This window comes from Mirounga angustirostris, unplaced genomic scaffold (assembly GCF_029215605.1).
Source record: "Mirounga angustirostris isolate CCGP_5_RB_7025 unplaced genomic scaffold, mMirAng1.0.hap1 SCAF_11, whole genome shotgun sequence".
In the NCBI taxonomy this organism is placed as follows: domain Eukaryota; kingdom Metazoa; phylum Chordata; class Mammalia; order Carnivora; family Phocidae; genus Mirounga; species Mirounga angustirostris.
The window spans coordinates 86,899,741-86,924,514 of record NW_026991719.1 but is presented as its reverse complement, the minus strand read 5'-3'; the positions used below and the strand labels follow the sequence as shown (position 1 = coordinate 86,924,514).

At 36.1% G+C, this 24,774-nt stretch overlaps 1 protein-coding gene across 1 annotated transcript in view; it reads left to right on the top strand.

Annotated features, from left to right (window-relative positions):
* Nucleotides 1-24,774, top strand: part of NUP62CL (nucleoporin 62 C-terminal like) — a 75,700-nt gene that overhangs the window by 41,158 nt on the left and 9,768 nt on the right. Inside the window, exons 5-9 of the mRNA XM_045863933.3 lie at nucleotides 4,424-4,574; nucleotides 4,853-4,902; nucleotides 5,043-5,177; nucleotides 6,914-7,025; nucleotides 10,786-10,852. Coding sequence (XP_045719889.1) covers nucleotides 4,424-4,574; nucleotides 4,853-4,902; nucleotides 5,043-5,177; nucleotides 6,914-7,025; nucleotides 10,786-10,852 — 515 coding nt within the window. The remainder of the gene's footprint in view (nucleotides 1-4,423; nucleotides 4,575-4,852; nucleotides 4,903-5,042; nucleotides 5,178-6,913; nucleotides 7,026-10,785; nucleotides 10,853-24,774) is intronic.

Genomic DNA, 24,774 nt, shown 5'->3' with positions numbered 1-24,774 from the left:
CTTTGTGCTTTTAATAGCTGTTTCATTTCTTATATTGGTGTTCCATACCTTTCTTTTATCAATTTTATTCATCCTTTCCCAAAGAAGTAGCTTTTGTTTCACTGATTATTCTCTATTGTTTTCATTTTCAATTGCATTGATATCTACTATTTATTATTTCTTTCCTTCTGATTGTGTTGGGTTCATATTGCTCTTTTTCTGGTTTCTTGAGGTATGAACTTAGATTATTGATTTGAGACCTTTCCCTTTTCCTAATGTAAGCGTTTAATGCTATAAATATCCTCACCATTGCATTAGCTGTGTACCACAAAAAAGATTTCATTTGTTTAGTTGAGAGAGAGAGAGAGGGCGAGAGAGAGAGAGAGAGAGAGAGCACATGAGTGGGGGGGAGGAGCAGAGGGAGAGGGACAAGCAGACTCCCCGCTGAGTGGGGAACCTGATGTGGGGTTTGATCCCAGGACCCTGAGATCATGACCTGAGCCGAAGTCAGACACTTCAACTACTGAGCCACCCAAGTGCCCCTGTGTGTACCACATGTTCTGTTATGTTTTATTTTCCTTTTCATTCAATTCTGTCTACTTTTCAAATTGCCTTTACGAATTCCTCTTTAACCCATAGATTATTTAGAAGTATGTTGTTTAATTTCCAAGTGCTTGCAGATTTTCATATTTTCTTTCAATATCGATTTCTAATTTGATTCTATTATAGTTGAAGAACATGCTCTGTATGACTTGAGTCATTTTGTATTTGTTCAGGTTCGTTTTATAATGAAGTTAGAGTCTTTCTTGGTGGCTGTTCCATGGGCACCTGAAAGTTGTGTTTTCTGCTGTTGGGTGGAGTGTTTTATATATGATGATGAGTTCCTACTTCATTGTATTTTCAGATCTGTATCCTTGCAGCTTTTCTCTCTATTGCTTCTTTTAGTTGTGGAGAGTGGCAGTTTGAAGTCTCCAACTAGAATTGTGAAATCCTCTGTTTCTACCTTGCTCTATCTGTTTTGCTTTTTGTATTTTGAGGTTCTGCTATTTGGTTGCCTACATGTTTAGGATTGTTGGCCTTCCCTGGTGCTTTGATTCCTTTATCATTATGCAATGTCCCTCTTTGGTAATTTTCTTTGCTCTAAGAAAGTGACCTTATTTGGTATTAATATAGCCATCTCTTAAAAAATTAATCTTGCATGTATATCTTTTTCCATCGCTTTACTTTCAATCTATTTGTGTCTGTATTTGAAATGAGTTTCTTGTAGATAGCATATGGATGGATCATAATTTTTATCCACTCTGCCAATTTCTGCCTTTTAGTTGGTATATTTAGCACATTTACATTTAAGCTAATTACTGATATGTTAGGGCTCAAGTCTGCTCTTTTATTACTTCTGTTTTTGTTTTTCTTTTGTTTTTTAATTTCCCTATGGGATACTCAAACATTTTTTAGGGTTCCATTTTGTTCTATTTTTATAGTGTTTCTGAGTATATTGCTTTGTATAATTTTCTTACTAGTTGCTCTAGGTATTACAGTATACATATGTAACTTCTAATAGTCTAGTCATGTTGACATTTTACCACTTTGGTAATTCCATTTAGCTCCCTTAACTCTTCTTACCTTTTAAGTTTAATTGTCTCAAGTATTTCTCTGTGTACATTGAACACCACATTATGTGGTGTTACACCTTTTGCTTCAGCCATCAAATATGACTTAAAAAATTCATGAGAAGTAGGATAGTCTATTATATTTATCCTTTTTGTTCATTTTGACTTTCCTTTAAGAAGTTCCAAGCCTTCTTCTGTTTTCTTTTTTTTTTCCTGATTAGCCAAATTTTTTTTTTTTAAGATTTTTATTTATTTATTGAGAGAGATAGTGATAGAGAGAGAGCATGAGAGGGGGGAGGGGCAGAGGGAGAAGCAGACTCCCCGCCGAGCAGGGAGCCCAATGCGGGACTCGATCCAGGGACTCCAGGATCATGACCTGAGCCGAAGGCAGTCGCTTAACCAACTGAGCCACCCAGGCGCCCTGATTAGCCAATTTTTGAGGGTAGGTTTGCCAGCAACAAAAAAATCTTGCAAGGAATATCTTTATTTTCCTTTCATTTCTAAAGGACATTTTCACCAGATAGAGAAGTTGTGGTCAACAGTTTTTGGTTTTTTTTTTTTTCTTTCAGTACTTGAAAAATGTTGTGACACTTCCTTTTAGCCTCCATGGTTTAAGATGAGAAATATGCTGTCATTCGAATTGGTATTACCTTTTAAGTAATGTGTTGTTTCTCTCTGGCTACCTTCAAGATTGTTTTTCTTCCTTTATCTTTAGTTTTCAGAAATTTAAGTATTATGTGTCTTAGTGCAAATTTCTTTGAGTTATTCTGTTTGGGGTTTGCTCAGCATCTTAAATTTGTAGATTTATGTCATTTGCCAAATTTGGGAAGTTTTCACCTTTATTTTTCAGAATACTTTTTCAATCCCATTTTCTCTTTTCCTCTCTAATCTATCATCCTCCGATGGTACGAATGTTACCTCTTTTATTATTGTCCTCTAGGTTCTTTAGATTTTTTTTTTCATTTTTTGTGTCTTTTTCTCTTTGCTGTTCTGTAAATTCTATTGATCTACTCTCAAGTTTGTTGATTCTATCCTTTGTCATCTTCACTCTAGTATCAAACTCTCTAAGTGAGCTTTTTATTTCAGTTATTTTAGTTTCCAGTTCTATAATTTCCATTTGATTGTTTTTTGTAACCTCAGTTTCTTTGCTGAGATTTTCTAGTTTTCGTTTGTTTCTAGAAAATTCATAATTGCTTATTGGAGTATTTTTTGATGGTTGCTTTAAAATTCTTTTCAGAGAATTCCAATGTCTGATACCTCTCACTGTCAGTGCCTTTGGATTGTCTTTTCTCTTTTGAGTTGTGATTTTCCTGGTTCTTGATAGGACAGATAATTTTCAGTTGTATTCTGGACATTTATGTCTGTTATGTTAGGGGAGTCTTTTTTTCAAATCAAGTAATCCTTTTGTTGGGGTGTAGTACAAGGGTTGGGCATGTTTGTATCTTCAGCTTCCTACTAGACCCTGCCCATACCACCCCAGTACAAGTAAAGCCTCGATGCAGATGAATGGTATGGAAGTTCAGCTACCCCCTCAGCCCTGCTGATTCATTCCCCATGAAAGTGGGGCAATGGGTCACACCACTTCATTGCCTCAAGTGGGGATGTAAGCTTAGCCCTCAGCTGGGTCCCTGGGACCCCAGAACAAGAGGAAGTGGGGTACTAACTCATACTGCTTAGTTGCTGCAGGGTAGAGGCAGAATTTCAACTTCCTTTGGGGCACCACTGGCACAAAAGGAGTGAGGAAGCAGGATATCAACTATTATGCCTTTTATCACTTCATTCAGCCTTTTTGGTGCTGGTTTGGTATGGAAGCCTAGCTCCCTCCTGGGTCTCGCTGACACAGGCTTTGGGGAGAAAGGGGGTCAGAGTGCTGACTAGCCCTGCTTTGCCCTGCCTCATTCAGCCTTGATTTCTCCAGTAGGTGTGGAGGTTAAGCTCCCCACTGAGCCTTGCTGACACTCGGGTTGTGGGAAGTGGAGTCCTTACTAGCTCCAGTTTGCATTACTTTGTTCAGTCTCAGTGATGCCAGGTGTGTATAGAGGTTAAGCTCCCCATTGGGTCCCACTGATACTGAAGACAAGCGGTGAAGCCTAACGGTAACTAATCCTTTCTCGCTCTGCTTTATTAAGTCTTATTGCCGCTGGGTGGGTATTTAGATTCAGCTTGTCACTGGCCTTCGCTGACAGAACCCTGGTAGAGAAAAGAGAACACTACCTGCCTCTACTGAGCAGAGAATTGATGATTACCTCTCTGCTCAGTCCTGCTGACACTGCCCCAGCAAAGGAATCAGAGCATTGCCTGGTTCTGCCAGTCACGGGCTGGCAAATCAGCTGCCTGCTTAGCCTATTTGATACTACCTAGCAGGGGAATCAGAGTTCTCCTCGGTTCTGCCTAGTGGAGGATGGAAGATCAGCTGCCTACTCTGTTTTGTGGATGCTACTTAGATTGGGAATGGATCATTTTGACTAAAAGCTATGGGGAGAGGGAGTCCTGTCTCTGGCCACATGCACCCAAGATGGAGCTTGCATCGTGCTGAGCTGAGGGTGAAGGAAGGGAGCAGCTGTGGCACAGACTTTAGCTGTTCTTACTGAAATTTGGTAGATTTCTTAATAGATTTTTTTTTTTTTGCTATATTCCTTTAGGGTCATTTCCAAAGATTTTGAAATGGTTGTTTTTAAAATAATCTTGACCACCTATGCTGGTTTTGTTGGGGAGCAGGTCTGAAAAACTCATGTGTTATTTTCTTCTCTAAGTCCTCCTATGTTATTCATTTAAAAAATACAGTTATACTTTTAAAAATATGATCATATGATCTTACTGTATCCTTTTTTTAGTGCAATTGTAACTCCCGTAATGACATACGGTCAGCTGGAGGGTCTGATAAACAAATGGAACCTTGATTTAGAGGATCAAGAGAGGTACTTTCTTCACCAGGCCACTCAGGTCAATGCTTGGGACCGTACATTGATTGAAAATGGTGAGAAGGTAAGAAGATAGTCTCATTAATCTACCTGTATTGTACAAGTATTTTCAAAGTCTCATTAATCTACCTGCATTGTACAAGAGCATTGTACACAGACCTGTGTTTTGTGGTTAATTTTCTATCCCAATATTGGTGATCAACTGAAAAATATTTTCCTTTGTAACGAGTTGAATTAGGAAATTGTTCATATTTGAAGTGTATATGAGAAAATTAATATTGCCTTAAAATTACAACATAAATTCAAATATTTACATTATTGTATTCTTGTTTTCCTTTATAGATTACTACTTTACATGGAGAAGTGGAAAAAGTGAAACTGGATCAGCAGAGGTAGAACCTTAGACTCCCTAGGTTGAAAGATTAAAGATCTATTTCTTTGTCCATTCTTTTTTCCTTGTTGTAATTTTTGACATTGATTTTGACGCTCCAAATTCCTTTCATCGGCCCTTCCATTGACTTGTTTTTTTTAGGCTGGAACAAGAATTGGATTTTATCCTGTCACAGCAGAAGGAACTGGAAGATCTCTTGACCCCTTTAGAGGAGTTTGTGAAGGACCAGAGTGGGTCTGCTTATCTGCAGCATGCAGATCAGGAGCATGGAAAGACGTAAGTAACTGAATAAGGATCAAGGAATGGGACAAAACTTAGCTACTTTAAAAAAAAGGGAAAAAATAGAATTGAAGGGCAGGGAATAAAAATTGGTAGAAAAGGACAAATTCTTGTAGTTGCCATTTATCAACTTATTTGGCTGTTTTCCGTTTAACTTTTCAAGATGCTTGAAAATGAAGTAATCATTCTGGCAGTTTTGTTTTATAGCATTTTGTACACTTATTAATCTCAAGCTTATACTCGACCACTGTAAAGTTTTTATATTTGTCAAGTTTGTTCTTAAATTAGAAATACAAGTTTTATGTGTGTGGTGTCATAGTATCGTGGGATATTTATGGTCTCCTGTTTATATGGACTCTTTTAAACCTAATGTTCATGCAATTGCTTCAGTGATAAATCATTGGCTATTTTAAAGGCAATTTGTTAATCTGGGGACAGACTGTACAGCTTTCAAAAATGGAATGATTTTGTCAGTGTCTTGGGCTGAATATATTTTTGTGTGTGTGTGAGATTCAGTCTTTTTGTTGATAATATTATCAAGTGTCCCCACAGTAACTTTATCTCTCCGGAACTGAAATTTGGTAATCAGGCCAAATAATAAAGTGTTATTAGGAAAACTTGTCTGAATGTGCTACATAAACCAGACTGAGACCAAATCAGACTCCCTTTGGTACTGAATTATTAGTGAGTTAAGACTGAGCTTATTTTCTAAAGGCTTGCTAATTAACTTTTTTGTAGGTGCATTAAATATGGTAAGTAAGGCTAATCTGTATGGATCCTAGTTCTATTTCTGCTTTTGTATTTCAGCCTTTGTGAATCTTTTTTTTTTTTCTTTGCATTGCTTTCTATGCACTCTCTCATTTTTTGAAACCTAGAGACTTACACTTTTGGCCATGAGTACCTAACTGTAATTTGAAGGAATAATGAAACATAGTTCTTTCCAATTGTTTTTATGTAGTCAGATTTATATTGTGATGGAATCTTCAGTAGGACCTTCACCAATCAAGGTAACCAATTACCTTTAAATACTCTGGGACAGAAAGGCGATAGATAGTCATCAATAAATCTCATTGAATCCTTTTATCTTTATAGACATTAAGGTTGAAAAACTCTGATCACTTTAATTCATAAACATATTATTGACTAGGTTAAGTGTGTATGTATGTATGTGTGTAAATAGTTCAGGTGGAAATCTTGAGAATTTAGCCAACTAATATTTGCTATGAACTTAGCAGATTTATCTGCCTTTGATTATTGTTAATCTCATTTCTCAAAACATCTTTTGTTGGATGATGGAGTATATTTATATAAGGTTTTACTTTGAAAATTTACGTATTTAAAATCATTGAAGACATCTCAGCACTTATTGAATACTCCTAAACACCGAATAACTGTATCATGTATCTAAATGTCTTATGAGTTCATTGTAAGAGCTAAAAAGAGTTTCATTGCTTCAGAGCTCCCCAGGACATTATCCAGAGGGTAAATAGGTGACTATAAAAATGCCGAGATGCTTAAAAGCCTTCACCTATGGAGTCTTTTTAGAATATGGTAATAATAAGGTCATGAATGCCGCCTACATAAAAATGTGCCATTTTGTCATAACTGAGACCTACTTAGAAGGCAGGGGGACTTGGTGAAAATCCAGCTGGCAGGATCATCTTTGTATGTCAGTAACGAGACATAGCGGCGAAAGCATTTCTTGTTAATCTCTATTTTACCTGCTTTTTCAGTTATAAATTAGCAGAAAATATAGATGCTCAGCTGAAACGAATGGCCCAAGATCTCAAGGACATTATTGAGCACCTGAATACATTTGGAAGTCCTGCTGACACTACTGACCCGGTGTGTGAACTGCTTTATCTCTTTAGACAACCAAGATTTTAGTGTGAAATTAACATTCTGTGAGTTCCTTTAGCTAGTGCTGTCTTCTTGTGCTCCTTACCTGCCTCTACAGATATGAACTTTGGGGTATGGTTAAGTGGGGCAGGAAAGATTTAGGAGCAGAAAAGTTTGAGATTTTGTGATTATTCTCAGGAGGGTAAAAAAAAAAAAGACGACTTTCCTCCTTAAATGTTCAGGGTTTTCTCCCTGTTCTTCACATAGCTAAATATGTCCCTGTACTTACTTTTCTGTTCCCTTACTCATTGGCTATTTCATTCTTCCTTTTACATGTTTTTCTATGGATTCATGTAATTGTGAGTATATATGTTTGGGTTTATTAGGTATATCCAGGCAATCCTTAACTTATGACTGGGTTATGTCTTAAAAGTTTGGTAAGTCAACTATTTGAGTCTTAAAATATATTTTTCCATAGAAACTTTGTTAGATGTGATTATTAGGTTTCCCCCTGCCTTGTACAATCTACCTACCTCATAATGTCAGTGTACTTTAGCATGGGAAAATAAACCTGAGGCTCCAATTAGAGGGTTGAGATGTTTTGAATTAATTTGGCCATAAGAAAGGATTGGTACTTTTCTCCTTTATCTATGCTCTAATTAAAGAGCTTATTTTCCTCTACCTTTCCCAATTGTCTTAGCAACTAAATGGGAGTTCTCCTTTTTCCCCTTTCTCACTCCCTGGCAGTAATGGTAAGAGGAATCTCCCATTGTAGGAACTCCCATTGTACTCTCTGTCTGTTGAGTATAATTCAGAGTGGGGCCAGAATCTGGGTAGGTGAGGACAAAGAATATATATCGTGATTATTCTTTAGTAAGCTCTTTGTCCAATCATACAGACAGTTCTTTATCTATGTACACATTACTAGCTTTTTTTAATTATAAAGAGACAGCATGGTATAGTTGAGAAAGCATTAGAATTTTATTTAAGTCACTTAATCTCTCTGGATCTTAGCTCCTTCTTTTGCAAAATGTCAAGGGTGGACTTAAATGATCTTGAAGTCCCCTCTAGCTATAAAAAGTATGCCATTCTCTACTTTGGGTGAATCTAAAATTGAACAAAGACAAATACAAATTAGTCTGGGATTATCCATGCTACCATCTCCTTGTGTTCACATAGATGATCAAGAGTTGACAGAATATAAGTTTTCTTTTTATGAAATATTAGCTCAGCATTGTGATTATAAAGTCCACAATTATAAAAGAATTTTTATGCATAAATAAATACATGCAGATTTAGACATGAGGCAGAGCTGAAATCTAGTCTCTCTGTGTTGAAATAAAATAAGAAAACCTGAACAGAGTAAGTAAAAAGGGACTGTAATCCTATCCTTATCCTTTTTTTCTACTTGGATTGTTTTATTTTGGTAGTGGGGAGTAAATGGTGTGAGTCTTTTGTTTTTGTTTTTCCTCACAAGGGTGATTGAGATGTTTAAGATGAGTGAATTAAAGATAATTGCTGCTCAATAGCAGGACAAAAGAAGCAAGAGATCAGCAACAATTCATCTCTTTTCTCAGATAGCATAAATCACTGGGCAAGAAGCAGAGAAAACATTTGCTGAACAATAATATTCTTTTTTTTTTTTTTTAAAGATTTTATTTATTTATTCATGAGAGACAGACAGACAGAGAGAGAGAGAGGCAGAGGGAGAAGCAGCTCCCAAGGAGCAGAGAGCCCGATGCGGGACTCGATCCCAGGACCCTGGGATCATGACCTGAGCCGAAGGCAGACGCTTAACCATCTGAGCCACCCAGGCGCCCTGAACAATAATATTCTTGAAGATAATTTATTGTAACCAGATCAACAAAGCTTCCTTACTGTGGGCCATACACCAGGGTAGAAAAATAGCCACAGTGTTTAACACTATTCACAGTGTTGGGATTTACCTGTTTATTTTTACTGTTTGTATGCAGGGGCAGTGGAGGGGGATGGGGTAGAGAGTAGGGGAGTGTGGGGGAGATGGGAGAGACCACCTAATACCTAAAATTTTTATTAAGCAGATCCATATTGTGGTATATGGTCTTCAGTTACATTTTCTTACAAAAACTCATTGTTCCTACTACAAGTTGTATTTCTATTTGTTATGTTAAAATACACGAAATTTCTGTTTTCATTACATACTGTTCTTTTAAGTGTGGTAACATTTTCATTTCCTCCTACTTCCATTATTATCCTGGACTTTACTAGAATAGTCTTCAAAAGCATTCTAAGAAATTTTAAATGTCTAGTGTGTCTCATTACAAAGTTAATACATATACTTACTCAATGTATTAAGCTTGGAAAATACGGAAATCTGTGAAGAAAATTAAATCACCTCTATTACCAGTACCCTGCTAATATATTGGTATATTTTTTCCAAGTCTTTTTGCTATGCTGGTAAAAATTCTCCTTTTGTTTTAAATAGCATTGGAAACATACGTATATGGAGTTTTGTATTCTGTCTTCATTTCATATTCTTTCACAGTGTTTTCTCAAAATTTTAAGCATTCTTTGAAAACTGGAAATCTTTGAAAATATTTATGACTTTATAATATTTCATTAGAGGTGATTTTACCATAATATGTTGAATTACTGTTTTAAATTGATGGAGAGACTGTTTCCAATTTTTTGCCATTATACAGTTACTCTGTAATGACCAGTTATGTTTAGATCTGATTATTTCCTCTGGATAGGTTCCTAGAAGTAGAATATATTGAGTTAAAAGGTATGAATATTTTAAGACTGTTGATATATATTGTAAAAATTACATTTTGAAGGGTTGGGTCAATTTTTATTACTATAGGCTGTATAAGAATGTACCTATTTTCTCCACACAGTTGACAACTGAGTATTACCATTTATTAAAAATTGCTGACTTGGAAATCTTGCTATTTGCAACAATATGGTTGGACCTTGAGGGCATTATGCTAAGTGAAATTAAGTGAGACGGAGAAAGACAAATACCATATGATCACACTTATGTGTGGAATTTAAAAACACCAACACCAAAAATACATGCTCATAGATACAGAGAACAGATTGGTGGTTGCCAGAGGCAGGGTTGGGTGGTGGGTGAAATGGGTGAAGGTGGTCAAAAGGTACAAGTTTTCAGGTATAAAATAAGTTATGGGGATGATAATGTACAGCATGGCGACTATTGTTAATAATACTGTATTGCAAATTTGAAAATTGCTAAGCGATTAGATCTTTAAATGTTATTATCACAAGAGAAAAAAGTTTTTAACTACATATGGTGATAGATGTTAACAAGACATATTGTGGTGATCATTTTGCAATATATACAAATAGCAAACCATTACGTTATATGCCTGAAACTAATAGAATGTTATCTGTCAGTTATACCTCAACAAAAAATTGCTGATTTGGTTGAAAAAAGTAGTATTTTAAATTTTATATGAATTTTGTGTCTTGTGAAATGTCTCTTAGTGTTTTTTTAACTTATTTTTGTACTGTAGTAGTCAGTGTCTTATTGAATTACAGGAGTCAAATTCTTGACAGTTACAAAATAGTTAGATTGAAATAATAGAAAGATGTAATGAACATTACAAATATGAAATAGCAAAAAAAAGCCATTAATACTTTATATATCCTCAGTCCATTTCTTACCAAAAGAAATGAAAAGTCATTTCCTAATTTCAATTTTTTATGTTTGTTTTGTTTACCATATCAGAATTATCATAATTAAAAATTTTGTATGTGTTTTTAGCTTCAGCAGATCTGCAAGATCCTGAATGCTCATATGGACTCTCTACAGTGGATTAATCGGAATTCAGGTGGGAGTTTATTTGTATGTGAAGCTATCTGTTATTGCAAGTAGAAAATGTGACACAAGTCAGGTTTTGTGCACCACGACCACACTCAAATGAGAGCTTGGTTATAGGGGTTTAACTTAACTTACAGTATGTATACATTAATTCTGAAGAACTATAATTGCTTGTTTTTATAAAATGGAACACAGTAAGAATAAACTAGAAACTAATGAAAATAGGGGCTGTATAGGAATGAGGTTGGGGAGATAGGGACAGAAGCAGGACTTCTCTATGTATACCTCTTAATATAGTTTTGATTTTTGGCCCACATAAAAGTTTAAATACTCAAAAACTAGAATTAAGCCAAAAATACTGGGAAGAAAGACAAATGCTAAAATTGGATACATACAAACTGAAACCAAGCAAACCTGGGTAACTATAACATAATCATCCAGCTCAGATAACTTTTGAACATGGTGTTCTTGATAGTACATTCTTACTAGTATATAATTTAAGGACAGAAAGAACTGCAAAGAAATCTTAAACTTTCTTAATAGGTTATTGTTAGTTTCAGAATTATACTATATAATAATGATATTATTGCCATCCTATATATTGTAGGAAAAAGCAGAGGCATAAGGATAGTGATGATAATGGAAGACAAGATAAAATAGAAGATACTATTCTGTTCCTTCTTTTATGTTTGCATTGTAAATTTGATGCAAATATTAGTATGACTTCCTGGTCCCTTGTTCTGTTTATAGAAAGGGCCAAGAAGCAATGACTAACCCCAGTAGCAATGAACAGCACATCAAGAACCTAAATCTTGGTTTCTAAAAACCATTCCCATTAAAAGTAACCAAGGCTTCTTGGGGAAATATCTAATCTCAGGTTTCAGGCAGGGAATGTGCAGGTTGAGTTTGGAACTTTTTTATTTTTATTTTTTGAGAGAGAGAAAGAGAGAGAGAGAGTACAAGCATGGGAAAGGGGGCAGAAGGAGAGGGAGGGAGAGAGAATTTTAAGTAGGCTCCATGCTCAGCACAGAGCCTGACCTGGGGCTTGATCTCAGGACCCTGAGCAGAAATCAAGAGTCAGATGCTTAACCGGCTGAGCCACCCAGGCACCCCAGGAACTTTTCATAGAAGAAAATAGATTGTTCAAAACTAATGGTGTTATATCAGGACACAAAACTGTGCTTGAATGGGCTTCTATTGGCCAAATTAGAATGGTTTGAACATCAAAAAGAATATCAGTAATGGATTATTATAATACACTGAGGGGGGGAAATCCATGAATCTGCAGTGATAGGAGAGGGAGGAGGAGAGGGAGAAAGTGGGGAGGGGGAGGGAGAGAGAGAGAAATGGGAAGTGCAGGGAAAAGCCTTTATAGAAGTGTGACAGCTAATAATTGTGGAGAGAATGATAGAATTAGAGAATCACAATTAAAAAAATTTCAACAGAGCATTATTAAGCTTACCCTGATCTTGAATACCTTGCCTCATTTATAAAATGTTTCAGCTGTCAGTCATTTCTTGGCAGAAAAAATATGCTAGAAGGAATGGACTAAATACAGATTGCATGTTACTGGGTTAATTTAAAAAAGCAGTTTTATTGAAGTATAATTTACATATCATAAATCTCACCCATTTTAGTATGTGTGCTGCCTAAGCGAGCACAATTTCACCCATTTTAATTGTACAGTTTAGTGAGAAAGCCACCATTTTGCCTCCCCAGCATCATGATGATTCAGGCAAGGGTCATCAGTAAATGCTAATACCACTGAGTTTAAGATTGTTGGGAAACAGGATATTTACATGGTCTCAAAAGTATCACTCCACACATTACTTAAAAATTTTAAAGAAGAAAATGTGCCTTTACAACAGAACTATCTGACAAGTACCACATTAACCAAGTGATAAAATTTAATATCACTAATAGTGGGATAACTCCATGTGCCTCTTGATCTGACATGATAAGAAATATACAATATCATAGATGTAATATTCTTATCAAAACTGGTTCATCTGAATCTAATCATAAGAAAACAATCAGACATTCTACAGGTAGAGACATTTTGGAAGATAATGTAGTATTCTTCTAAAAAATGTTTAACTGAATAAAATCACAAAATAATCAGACACTCTATGTGTAACACATTGTGAAACATAATTGGCTTGGGACTTTTTAAAAAGTCAGTCATGGGAAACAAAAAAAATTCAAAACCAAGTTAAGGGGATTGTCTCAGATTAAAAGAAACATAACAATTAAGTCGTCTACTATGTTAATTTTGGATACTGGATCAAAACCAAGAAGACTTTCTTCTCTTCTCTCCTTCTTTCTTTCATTCTTTTGTTCTTTCTCTCTTTCATTCTCTCGTTCGCTTTCTTTCCCCCTTTCTTTCCTTGCCTTCCTTCCTTTCTTACTGCCTGCCTTCCTTTCTTTTTATTTTTTATTGAGGTATAATTGAACTATGACATTGTATTAGTTTCAGGTGTACAAATAATGATTCAACATTTATATACACTGTGAAATGATCATCACAATAAGTCTAGTTAGCAACCATCATCATACAGAATTACAAAAAAATTTTTCTTGAATTTTTTTTGTTTCCCATGACTGACTTTTTTTAAAAAGTCCCAAGCCAATTATATTTCACAATGTGTTACACATAGAGTGTCTGATTATTTTGTGATTTTATTCAGTTAAACATTTTTTAGAAGAATACTACATTATCTTCCAAAATGTCTCTAGCTGTAGAATGTCTGATTGTTTTCTTATGATTAGTGATATTAAATTTTAGTATTTACTTCCTTGGCAACTTTCAAGTATACACGAAAGTATTATTGACTATAGTCACCATGCTGTACATTACATCCCCATGACTTATTTATTTTATAATTGCAGTTTGTACCTCTTGACCCCCTTCACCCATTTCGCCTTCTCCTCTCTAGCAAACACTGTGCTGTTCTCTGTATTTATGAGTTTTGTTTTGTTTTGTTTGTTCATTTGTTTTTTAGATTCCACATATAAGTGAAATCATATGGTATTTGTCTTTGTCTGACTTATTTCACATAGCATAATACCCTTTAGTTCCATCCTTGTTGTCACAAATGGCAAGATTTCATTTTTTTATGGGTGAGTAGTATCCCATTGTGTGTGTGTGTGTGTATACCAAATCTTCTTTTTCTAAAAAAATTTTTAATTCCAGTATAATTAATGATGTTGTATTAGTTTCAGGTGTATAATATAGTGATTCAACAATATCTGTACATTACTCAGTGCTCATCATGATAAGTGTACTCTTAATCCCCTTCACCTATTTCACCCATCCCCCCATCCACCTCCTCTCTGTGTTCCAAATCTTCTTTATCCATTCATCCAGCAATGGACACTAAAGACTAGGGCCATATCTTGGCTATTGTAAATAATGATGCAATTAACAAAGGGCATGTATATCTTTTCAAATTAGTGTTCTCATTTTCTTCAGATGAACACATGGTACTGGAATTGCTGGGTCATTGGTAGTTCTATTTTTAATTTTTTGAGGAACCTCCATACTGTTTTTCATAGTGCCTACACCAAAGTGCATGAGGGTCCTTGTTTTTCCACATTCTCACCAACACTTGTTATTTCTTATCTTTTTGATAATAGGCATTCTGACAGGTAGAGGTGATATCTCATTGTGAATTTGATTTTCATTTCCCTGATGATGACTGATGCTGAGCATCTTTTCATATGTCTGTTTGCCATCTGTGTGTCTTCTTTGAAAAAAATATCTATTCATGTCTTCTGCCCATTTTTAATTGGATTGTTTTTCTGGTATTGAGTTGTATAAGTTCTTTATATATTTTGGATATTAACCCCTTATTGGATATATCATTTGCAAATATCTTCTCCCATTCAGTGGGTTGCATTTTCATTCTGTTAATGGTTTCCTTTGCTGTGCAGATTTTTTTTTTTTAAATATAGTCCTATTTGTTGTTGTTGTTTTTTAATTTTGTCACCTTCGCTTTTGGAGTCAGATCCAAAAAATCATTGCCAAGACCGATGTCAAGGAGCTTATCACCTATGTTTTCTCAAGAAGATGTTATTTAGAACAATTGGGGAAACTGAATAAGAACTGTATATTAAATGATATTAATGAATTTTTTTATTTTTTTACGTGTGTTACTGTGATTGTGTAGGAAAACATTTTATTCTTAGAAGCTTTATGCTACATTATTTAGAGAAGTGTCATGACTAGTTTTCTTTCAAGTGGTTCAACCAAAATCTTGTGAAGAGAAAGAGATTGAGCAATTTGAGGCAAAATAATAACAGGGCGTTAATCTACATAAAGGATATACAAGTTTGTGATTTTTACTATTCTCTCAACTTTCCATGGATTTAAAATAAAAATATAGGGAAAATAATTTTTATAGACTTTTGCCTAAAATAAGGAGTATTAGTGAGACCTCAGTAATTGAGATAAATGGGGGCTAGTTAGGCAATTGTTACTCTTTTTTAAAGATGTAGTATGAAAATAATACAACTTTTCTCATTTCTCATTTCCAGATTCCTTATTCTCTTCATTAATAGAGGTCATCAGCCATGAACTTCTTTACCTTTTTTTCCCTTCTAGACATACCTGTACCATCCTCCACCTTTACTTCCTTCTCTCAGAAGAAGTGTCCTCTCCCTTTCTAAACTCTTTTGAACCATCAGAGGGATGTTAAGTTCTATATTGCTTTAGCATTAATTACCTGATAGGGAGAAGTTTCTGAGTCTGATAGGTATGGACGGGTTCAAGTCAAGGCATTACCACTTAATAGTTGTGTGACCTTAACTGTTACTTAATCTCCCTGAGTCTATATCCTCATTTGAAAAATAAGGAAGAATATTTACCTTTCAGGGTCCTTTTATAAGGACTAAAAGAAACAATGTTGAACTTTCCTGAAGCAGTGCCTGGCCCAGGTTGGTGGTTAGTAAATAACAATGGCAGAACTCTTTATCAGAGATTACTGTGTATAGGAGAGAGAGAGAGGAGAAAGACAACAAAGCCATTTGATTCAAAAAGTAGCTATTAAATTGGTCTAGGGAAGGCATTTCCAGGAAGATTATCACTGAAAATTACTTACCTTGGAGAAGTTGTAAGAATGGCTGAGATGGAATGCCAGTGACTGGAAAGCACAGAGGAATGAGATTATGCAGTTTGACTCAGTTGTCTTCCTGTGTGTTGCATATTTTCCTACAGAGAGCAATGTATCTTGGGTGGAGTTAGGGGGATGTCAAAGTGTAAATATGCTGTAAAGAAAGATTACAGTAATTTTTTTCTCTTGGCTGGGATCTTCTTTGTCATAAGTGAAATATCAAGGCTCTCAGCCAATGTTTTCCAGCTAGTGCTGCAGAGGACTTACTTCATATAAATGAAGAAACCATGGCCCAGGCAGGTTAAATGACTTCCCTAAGAACACACAGCTCATTACTGGCAAAGCTAGGACCAGAATTCAAATTTCCTGACTACCAGAACAGTATTATTTCTCCTGGTATGCTCTCAAAACAATTCTAATGTAGGCATCACTGGATGTTAAAAAAAAAAATCTTAATCATGTACCAACAGTAGAGGACAAGGGTTTTCAAAGTATGATAATCGTAGTACTTTGTGTCGGACATCTTTTCTAACTGGGTAAATTTCTTAGTCAACACAGGGTAAAAAGAATAAGACTATGGATAGTAATGATTACTGGGAGTTACTTTTTTGCTTAAAATTCAGTTGAGCTGGAGACGCAATGAGGTCTCCTGTAGGTTCTCAACTGAGACAGTGGAGGTTATGATGAAGAGAGGGGGAAAAGCCCAGTAATTCCTACTGCTGTGGGCTTCTTTTTGCTGTTCCCATCCAAGGAACCTTTCATTTTCATATCAGGAAATAACATGATCAAGTAATAGAGAGTGTCAGGCTTTAATTATGCCAAGAGAGTTTAGTTTTTTTTTTGTTTTTTTTTTTTGGTGGTGGTGGTGGTTTATTTTGCTTTTTAATAGTTAATGAGATCACATCTGCTGAAATGGTCTGTGGCCTGAGAAGTTTAAGGTTAAACTCACATGCAAATAATAGTTTTAGAAAAACTAATTCATGTGTTATCTTAGCAATGGAAATAATATATTTTTTCCTGAAGAAAAATCTCTAACTGTATAGGGTTTTTTTTTTTTTTAATTTTATTTATTTGAGAGAGAGAAAAAGAGAGAGAGCACAAGCGGGAAAGGGCAGAGGGAGAGGGAGAAGCAGGCTAACCACTGAGCAGGGAGCCCAAGGCAGGGCTCCATCTTAGGACCCTGGGTCCTGGGGATCATGACCTGAGCCAAAGGCAGATGCTTAACCGCCTGAGCCACCCAGGCACCCGTAACTGTATAGATTTTTAAAAATGATTTTAATGTCAAAATCTGTATTTTAAAAGGCTTATGGGGAATGTTTTTGTGGTTTAATATCCTTAACATTGGTATGAATTTTTTTCCTATTGTAAGACATAGCAACTGTAATGCTAGTAGGACCATGTATTTAACTTAAAAATCAGTGTATCTTTAAAAGTGACTTAGAAACCACACAGTATACTTTAAATATGTTAAAAGATTGCACTGTCCAATCAACTGTTCAGTATTCATGAATGAGTTATAGAGAAGCCGGCCCCTTTTCTTCTCCAAACTCCGTAGAACTGACTGTGATGGGACTGAGCTGGAAAGTGGTCAGAGATTAAATACGAGAGCATTGAATCAGGGAATGTCTGAACATGTGCTGATATTGACCAGTTCTCAAATTTGATACTCATCCATTGTTTAACATTATCTCTGCCTCTTTTCCTCCTGATCAGTATAGATAATTGAGAGTTAATAGTAGCGATAGCCAAATACCACTTTCCTCTTTTGTCTTTCTCTGTAAAAATTTACAGCCTTATTTCAAGGTTTGCTTGATGGTAATGCTGCAGTCACACATCTGTCTTCTGAGTTGGCAGTCACTGAAACTGCAGCAGCTCCAGCTCTTCTGGGACCACTTAGGACAGAGTTGACAATCAATCTGAGCTAATTTGCTATTCATTTTAAATATATGGAGCTACTTCTCTTACAGAGCGGGGGAGGTAGGGGCGAAGGACAGGCATTTTTTGTTTCTCCATATACCAAACCATTGTTGGGTCCATAACATTAATATTTATTACATGCCACAATAAAGGGATGGGCGGCATAAAATCTTAAACTTATCATTCTTTATAAGTTCTACAAGTTCCTTGAGTATTTTCATGACATTTTGCTTTTTTGGTGAAGTGTCCGAAAGCATCATGACTAAAATATATTTCATCCATGATCTTTGCCGTCTCTTATGGGTTACAGCCCCATAATTATTTAATAGCTGCTTACAACATTTTGACTGCTATTTAGGGAAGAAAGAGAAGACTCCTTGGAGTAACTAAAAATGCCAGAAGGAATTTTGTGATGTTTCCAAAATACATTCCCATTAGCACCGGTCTCTGATCACCTTATTTTTTCTTTTTGATGTAAAACATTCTTAGTTGTCTAGTGTGGTGTGACTAACTCTTGCATAAAATGCCTTCAGGATCATTTCAGAGAAGCAGCTTTTTTGTGATATGTCACAACTATAATTCATTTTTACCCAATGTTAATATTTATTGTTTGAGGGGATTATTTTAAAGATTTTTATTTATTTATTTATTTATTTGAGACAGAGAGAATGAGAAAGAGAGTACATGAGAGGGGGGAGGGTCAGAGGGAGAAGCAGACTCCCTGCCGAGCAGGGAGCCCGATGCGGACTCGATTCCGGGACTCCAGGATCATGACCTGAGACGAAGGCAGTCGCTTAACCAACTGAGCCACCCAGGCGCCCAAGGGGATTATTTTAAATTAGAGTTTTCAGGGTTGGGTATTTTTAAACCTTTTTTTTTTTTAAGGCAAAATTGAGGTAGATTTGACATATAACATTATATTATTTTCAGGGGCACAATGCCATGATTCATTATTTGTATATATTGTGAAATGATTGCCACAATAAGTCGGGTTAACATTTGTCACCTTACATAGTTAAAAAAAATTTTTTTGCTCATCACAAGAATCTTGTGATGACAACTTTTAAAATCTGCTTTCTTGGCAACTTCCAAATATGCAATATGGTATTATTAACTATAGTCACCGTGCCATATTTTTTTTAAGAAGCTTGGTCCAGGTAAATGCTTTAAAAATATTTTTATTAGTTTACTTTCATCCCTCTTATATCTGAAGAGCATCAAATGCTGAGATGCCAAAAGATGCCTTTGAATTCCAAATAAAATGTCTTCCTTTTCATCCTCGAAAACAAAATCTGATTTACTGATGAAGGTGGTTTCTTTTACCTCCTCTTTTTCTTAAATTCTTTGAAAAATCTTGGTGACATTGGTTGATCAGCAAGGTCATCTATTGTGTTCTGGAGTGTAGTGTTCCACTTCTGATACTTGAGAAGAAAATGCTCTTGATCTGCCAGAGATGTGGCAGCTCACTCTAAGGGTCTCTCAAGCTCAACAGAGACAGGTACTCGCTTCTTTCCACTGCAGTTAACTGAAAGGTATTTTATGTCTTTCCATTGTTTAATGAGCTACCTCCTCGTCTCCACTCCCCTTTACAGACAAGATAGATTTATTGTCACATTATTGTTCCTTGATTCTAAATAATCTCTTGTAGGTAAGATTAGGGTATGAAGGTTAAACATGATGAAGTCTTCAGCTCCTGTTAGGAAATAGTGCGTGATGGTTAACATTCTCGGAGCTCCACTTCTAACATTCCTTTTCTATATGTAAATCCAGATTTGAAATACACTCAATGCATCTGCAAAATTAGATTTCTCACTAATCCTGCTTATGTACATTTTGTGCCCAAGTGAATTTCCTCAGCTGGAGAGCCTCCCCAGATGAATTATATGTAACATGATTTAAATCACTCCCAAATAGCAGGATTTATATTGTTTGTGAGATATACAGATTTTTCTCCAAAGCAATTTTCTTCCTACTAGTGACTAAAAACTATAAATATGTTGGAGTCTTGCTATAATGCTGTTTTGGGGCCCATGCTGTATGGCTACCTCATAGATAAAATGGCCTGATAGTATTTCACCAATGAAATCTCCCTAGATGGGGTTCAGATAGGCCTGCCTTATTTTGAGCACTTCAGTGTTTGAAAGGACAACAAATAGCATTATTCTGTGGTGCCAATTATTAGCTCAACATAGTACTTTTTCTTTAAACTCTTCACAGCATTTGACAAATAGGCACACTGTAATAGAAAAAGCACTCGGAGATGGGAGTCTGAAGATATGAATCCTGGTATCATTTTTCATTAGGTTTGGCCTTTGGGAAGTTACTGAACCTTACCTTCTTGAGTTTTTAATTCTGTCTATCCTGATGGATATTGTGGGACTCAAATAAAATAATATGTATAGCCATTTTGAAAACTGAAGTACTGTATAATGGGAATGTGTTCTCTCAGATACAAGTCAAAACCACGTAGCTGTGACTGTTAAATACAAAACACCTACTATGGGCCAAGGCACTGTTGATCGGTATAGGAGGTATAAACATCAATGGCACACTGCCTTGAACAGGTTCTAAGTGTGGGGGTGGGGGCAGCAAAGAAAGAGAAACCTAATCTTCAGCTGATTTCCTGGAAGAGGTAGAATTGAAATGAGACTTGAATAGTAAGTGATATTTCAATGGGATGACTGTCTGAGGACCACTTAAGATATAATGTAATAATTCTACTACCTTGTTTCCACCATGTTGTCTCCAGGAATTCAGGATAGCTTCACGATCTTTTCTTTTTATGCCTTTCCTTGAAATGTATATATTTTTTTAAAGATTTTATTTATTTATCTGAGACAGAGAGAATGAGAGACAGAGAGCATGAGAGGGAGGAGGGTCAGAGGGAAAGCAGACTCCCTGCCGAGCAGGGAGCCCGATGCGGGACTCGATCCCGGGACTCCAGGATCATGACCTGAGGCGAAGGCGGTCGCTTAACCAACTGAGCCACCCAGGCGCCCTTGAAATGTATATTTTATTAATTTTGTATGATGGGTAGTGCTGTACACAAGCAATATCTTCACATCACCAACTTAATGTGTCATTAGCAAGACCAGGATGAGCATTCCCATGGCAGAGATGAGAGCTTTGTCCATTCTCTAGAAACACTCTTCTTCCCATCAGACCATAGTTAGTACTGAGAATTCACGTATATTTATTCTGAATGTTACTTTAATTTTAATAAGCTAGGAATCTTCTTAAAAGTAGCTAAGACAAATAGGAGGACAATGTCCTCTCTCTCTCTTTCTTTTTTCCTTGCCCCCTTCCTATCTCTTTCTTCCCCTTTCTGAATGAAAAATAAACCTTAATTATATTCAGCTCCTGAGATTTCAAGGTTGCTTTTAAACAGCATCCTAACCGAATACAAAACCTTAAAATATGGCTTTAGCTTAACAGGCATGTAACAATGAGGAAACCTAGATCGTAAAGCTAGAAGATGGCCAACCATATTAAGTAGTGAGAACAGATTTGTTAAAACTATCACGTCATATAAACTGGGGGCCATATTATGTGCCTATTCTATTGAGCAGGCACTTCTGTGAAAAGAGGTTGGGAATCCAAACCTTATTTGTGTGTGTTAGTCGTCATCATTGAAATTTGTACATTTTACTATTTGAGTTAATTGTACATTCACATGTACTAGTAAGAAATCATATAGAGGTGCTGAAGAAATAATACAGAGGTCCTATTTATTCATTATCTAGTTTTCCCCGGTGCTAATGTCTTGTAAAGCTGTAGTACAGTAACACAACCAGGATATTGACATTAGCATAATCTGTCTTGTTCAGATTTTCCCGGTTTTATTTGTATTGTGTTTGTGTGTTTCGTTATACCCAATTTTATCACATGTGTAGGTTTGTATATCCATTACCATAGTCAAAATACAGAACAGTTCCATTACCGTAAGAATTCCTCATATTCCCCCTTTATTGCCACACCCACTTTCCTCCCACATCTCTAACCCAGTTCCTAATTCCTAGAAACCACCAATCTCTTCACCCATTTCTAAAATCTTATCATTTCAAGATACTATATAAATGGAATCATACATCATATAACCATTTGATGTTGGCTTTATTTATTTATTTTTCGCTCAGTGTAATTCCCCTGAAATCCATCTAAATTACGTGTATCAATGGTTCGATCCTTTTAGTTGCTGACTAATACTCCATAGCATGTATGCACCACAGTTTATTTTACACATTTACTGGGTTGTGGGACATCTGGGATGTTTCCAGTTTTTGGCTACTCACAAGTAAAGCTTCTGTGAGCATTTATGTATAGATTTCTTATATGAACAGAAGTTTTCATTTCTCTGGGATATGTCTGAGAGTGTAATTCCTGGTAATATGGTAGTTGCATGTTTAGTTTTATGAGGAGCTGCTGCACTTTTTTCCAGAGTGGGTATACCATTTTACATGTCCACCCGTGATGTATGATACATCTAATTTGGGTCCTCAACAGCATTTGATATTTTCACGATTTTTTTTTCCTTTTAGCCATACTGATAGATATGTAGTGATATCATTGCAGTTTTAATTTTCATTTCCCTGATAGCTAATGATGTTGAACATCTTTTTATATGCTTATTTGCCATCAGCGTATCATCTTTGGTGAAATGTCTGTTCTTGTCTTTTGTCCATTTGCTAATTGCTAATTGGCTTGCTTTTTTTTTTTTTAAAGATTTTATTTATTTATTTGAGACAGAGAGAATGAGAGAGAGAGCACATGAGAGGGGGGAGGGTCAGAGGGAGAAGCACGCTCCCCGCCGAGCAGGGAGCCCGATGCGGGACTCGATCCAGGGACTCCAGGATCATGACCTGAGCCGAAGGCAGTCGCTTAACCAACTGAGCCACCCAGGCACCCTGGCTTGCTTTTTTTTTTAAGATTTTATTTATTTGAGAGAGAGAGAACGAGCAGGGGCAAGGACAGAGGGAGAAGTGGACTCCCCACTGAGCAGGGAGCCGACGTGGGGCTCAGTCCCAGGACCCTGAGATCACAACCTGAGCCGAAGGCAGAGGCTTAACCAACTGAGCCACCCAGGTGCCCCTTGTTTTTTTGTTTTAATGTTTTGAGACTTTATTATATATTCTAGGGTATATACTAGTCCTCTGTTGGCTCTGCGGTTTGCAGATATTTTCTCCTAGTCTGTCATTTGTCTATTCCTCACAGGATAAAAGTTTTTAATTTTGAGTTTCTCCATTTTTTTATGGATTATGCTTTTGGTGTCAAATCTGAGAACTTTTTGCCTAGTACTATATCCCAAAGATTTTCTCTTATTTTTTTCTACAAGTTTTATTGTTTCACCTTTTACATTTAAGGCTGTGATCCATTTTTGAGTTAATTTTTCTTTAAGATGTGAGGTTTAGATCAAGGTTCTTTTTTCCTTTTTTTTGCCTATGGATATCCAATTGTTTCAACACCAGTTGTTGAAAAGACTATCCTTCCCCAATGAATTGTTTTTGCACCTTTGTCAGCTCCTAGTTTGACATATGGATCTTTTTCTGGGCTCTCTATCCCATAGATCTATATGTGTTTCCCTCCACTAATATCACTCTGTCTTCATTATTGTAGCTGTATAGTAAGCCTTAATATCTGATAGAGGGATTCCTCTCACATTATTTTTTTTTCCATCAAGATTGTTTTGGCCATTTTAATTCCTTTGCCCTCTCATAAAAATTTGTTGGGATTTGATAGAAATTACATTAAACCTATAGATCAGTTTGGGGGAGAATTGACATTTTTACTATGTTGAATCTTCCCATCCATGAATGTGGCATGACTCACCATTTATTTAGGTTTTCTTTCATTTCTTTCATCAGCATTTTGTAATTTCCAGCACCCACATTATATATGTTTTGGTTTTCTGAGATTTATACTTAACAGTTTTATTTGTAGTGATGATAAATGGTATTATGTTTTAAATTTTGGTTTCCATATGTTCATTGCTAGCACATAAAAATGCAATTTTGTTTCTATTTATTTTTATTTAAATTCAATAGCCAACATATAGTACATCATTAGTTTTTGATGTAGTGTTCAGTGATTCATTAGTTGCATATAACACCCAGTGCTCATCACATCATGTGCCCTCCTTAATACCCATCACCCAGTTAACGCCATTCCCCCACCTACCTCCCTTTCCACAACCCTCAGTTTGTTTCCTGGAGTCAAGAGTCTCTCATGGTTTTTCTGCTTCTCTGATTTCTTCCCATTCAGTTTTCCCTCCCTTCCTCTATGATCCTCTGCGCTATTCCTTATGTTCCATATATGAGTGAAACCATATGATAATTGTCTTTCTCTGATTGACTTATTTCACTTAGCATAATACCCTCCAGTTCCATCCATGTCGATGTAAATGGTAGGTATTTATCCTTTATGATGGCTGAGTAATAGTCCATTGTATATATGAACCACATCTTCTTTATCCATTCATCTGTTGAAGAACATCTCGGCTCTTTCCACAGTTTGGCTATTGTGGACATTGCTGCTATGAACATTGGGGTGCAGGTGCCCTTTCTTTTCACTACATCTGTATCTTTGGCGTAAATACCCAGTAGTGCAATTGCCGGGTCGTAGGGTAGCTCTATTTTTAATTTTTTGAGGCACCTCCACACTGTTTTCCAAAGTGGCTGTCCAACTTGCATGCCCACCAACAGTGTAAGAGGGTTCCCCTTTCTCCACATCCTCGCCAATGTTTGTTGTTCCCTGTCTTGTTAATTTTAGCCTTTCATGTATGTATGCTTTCTTGTATGTATGCTTGCTGAACTTCTTAGATCTAGGAATTTTTGTTTTGTTTCATTTTGTTTTGTTTTTTCATTCCTTGGGATTTTCTACATATGTAGTTATATCATCTGCAGATAGA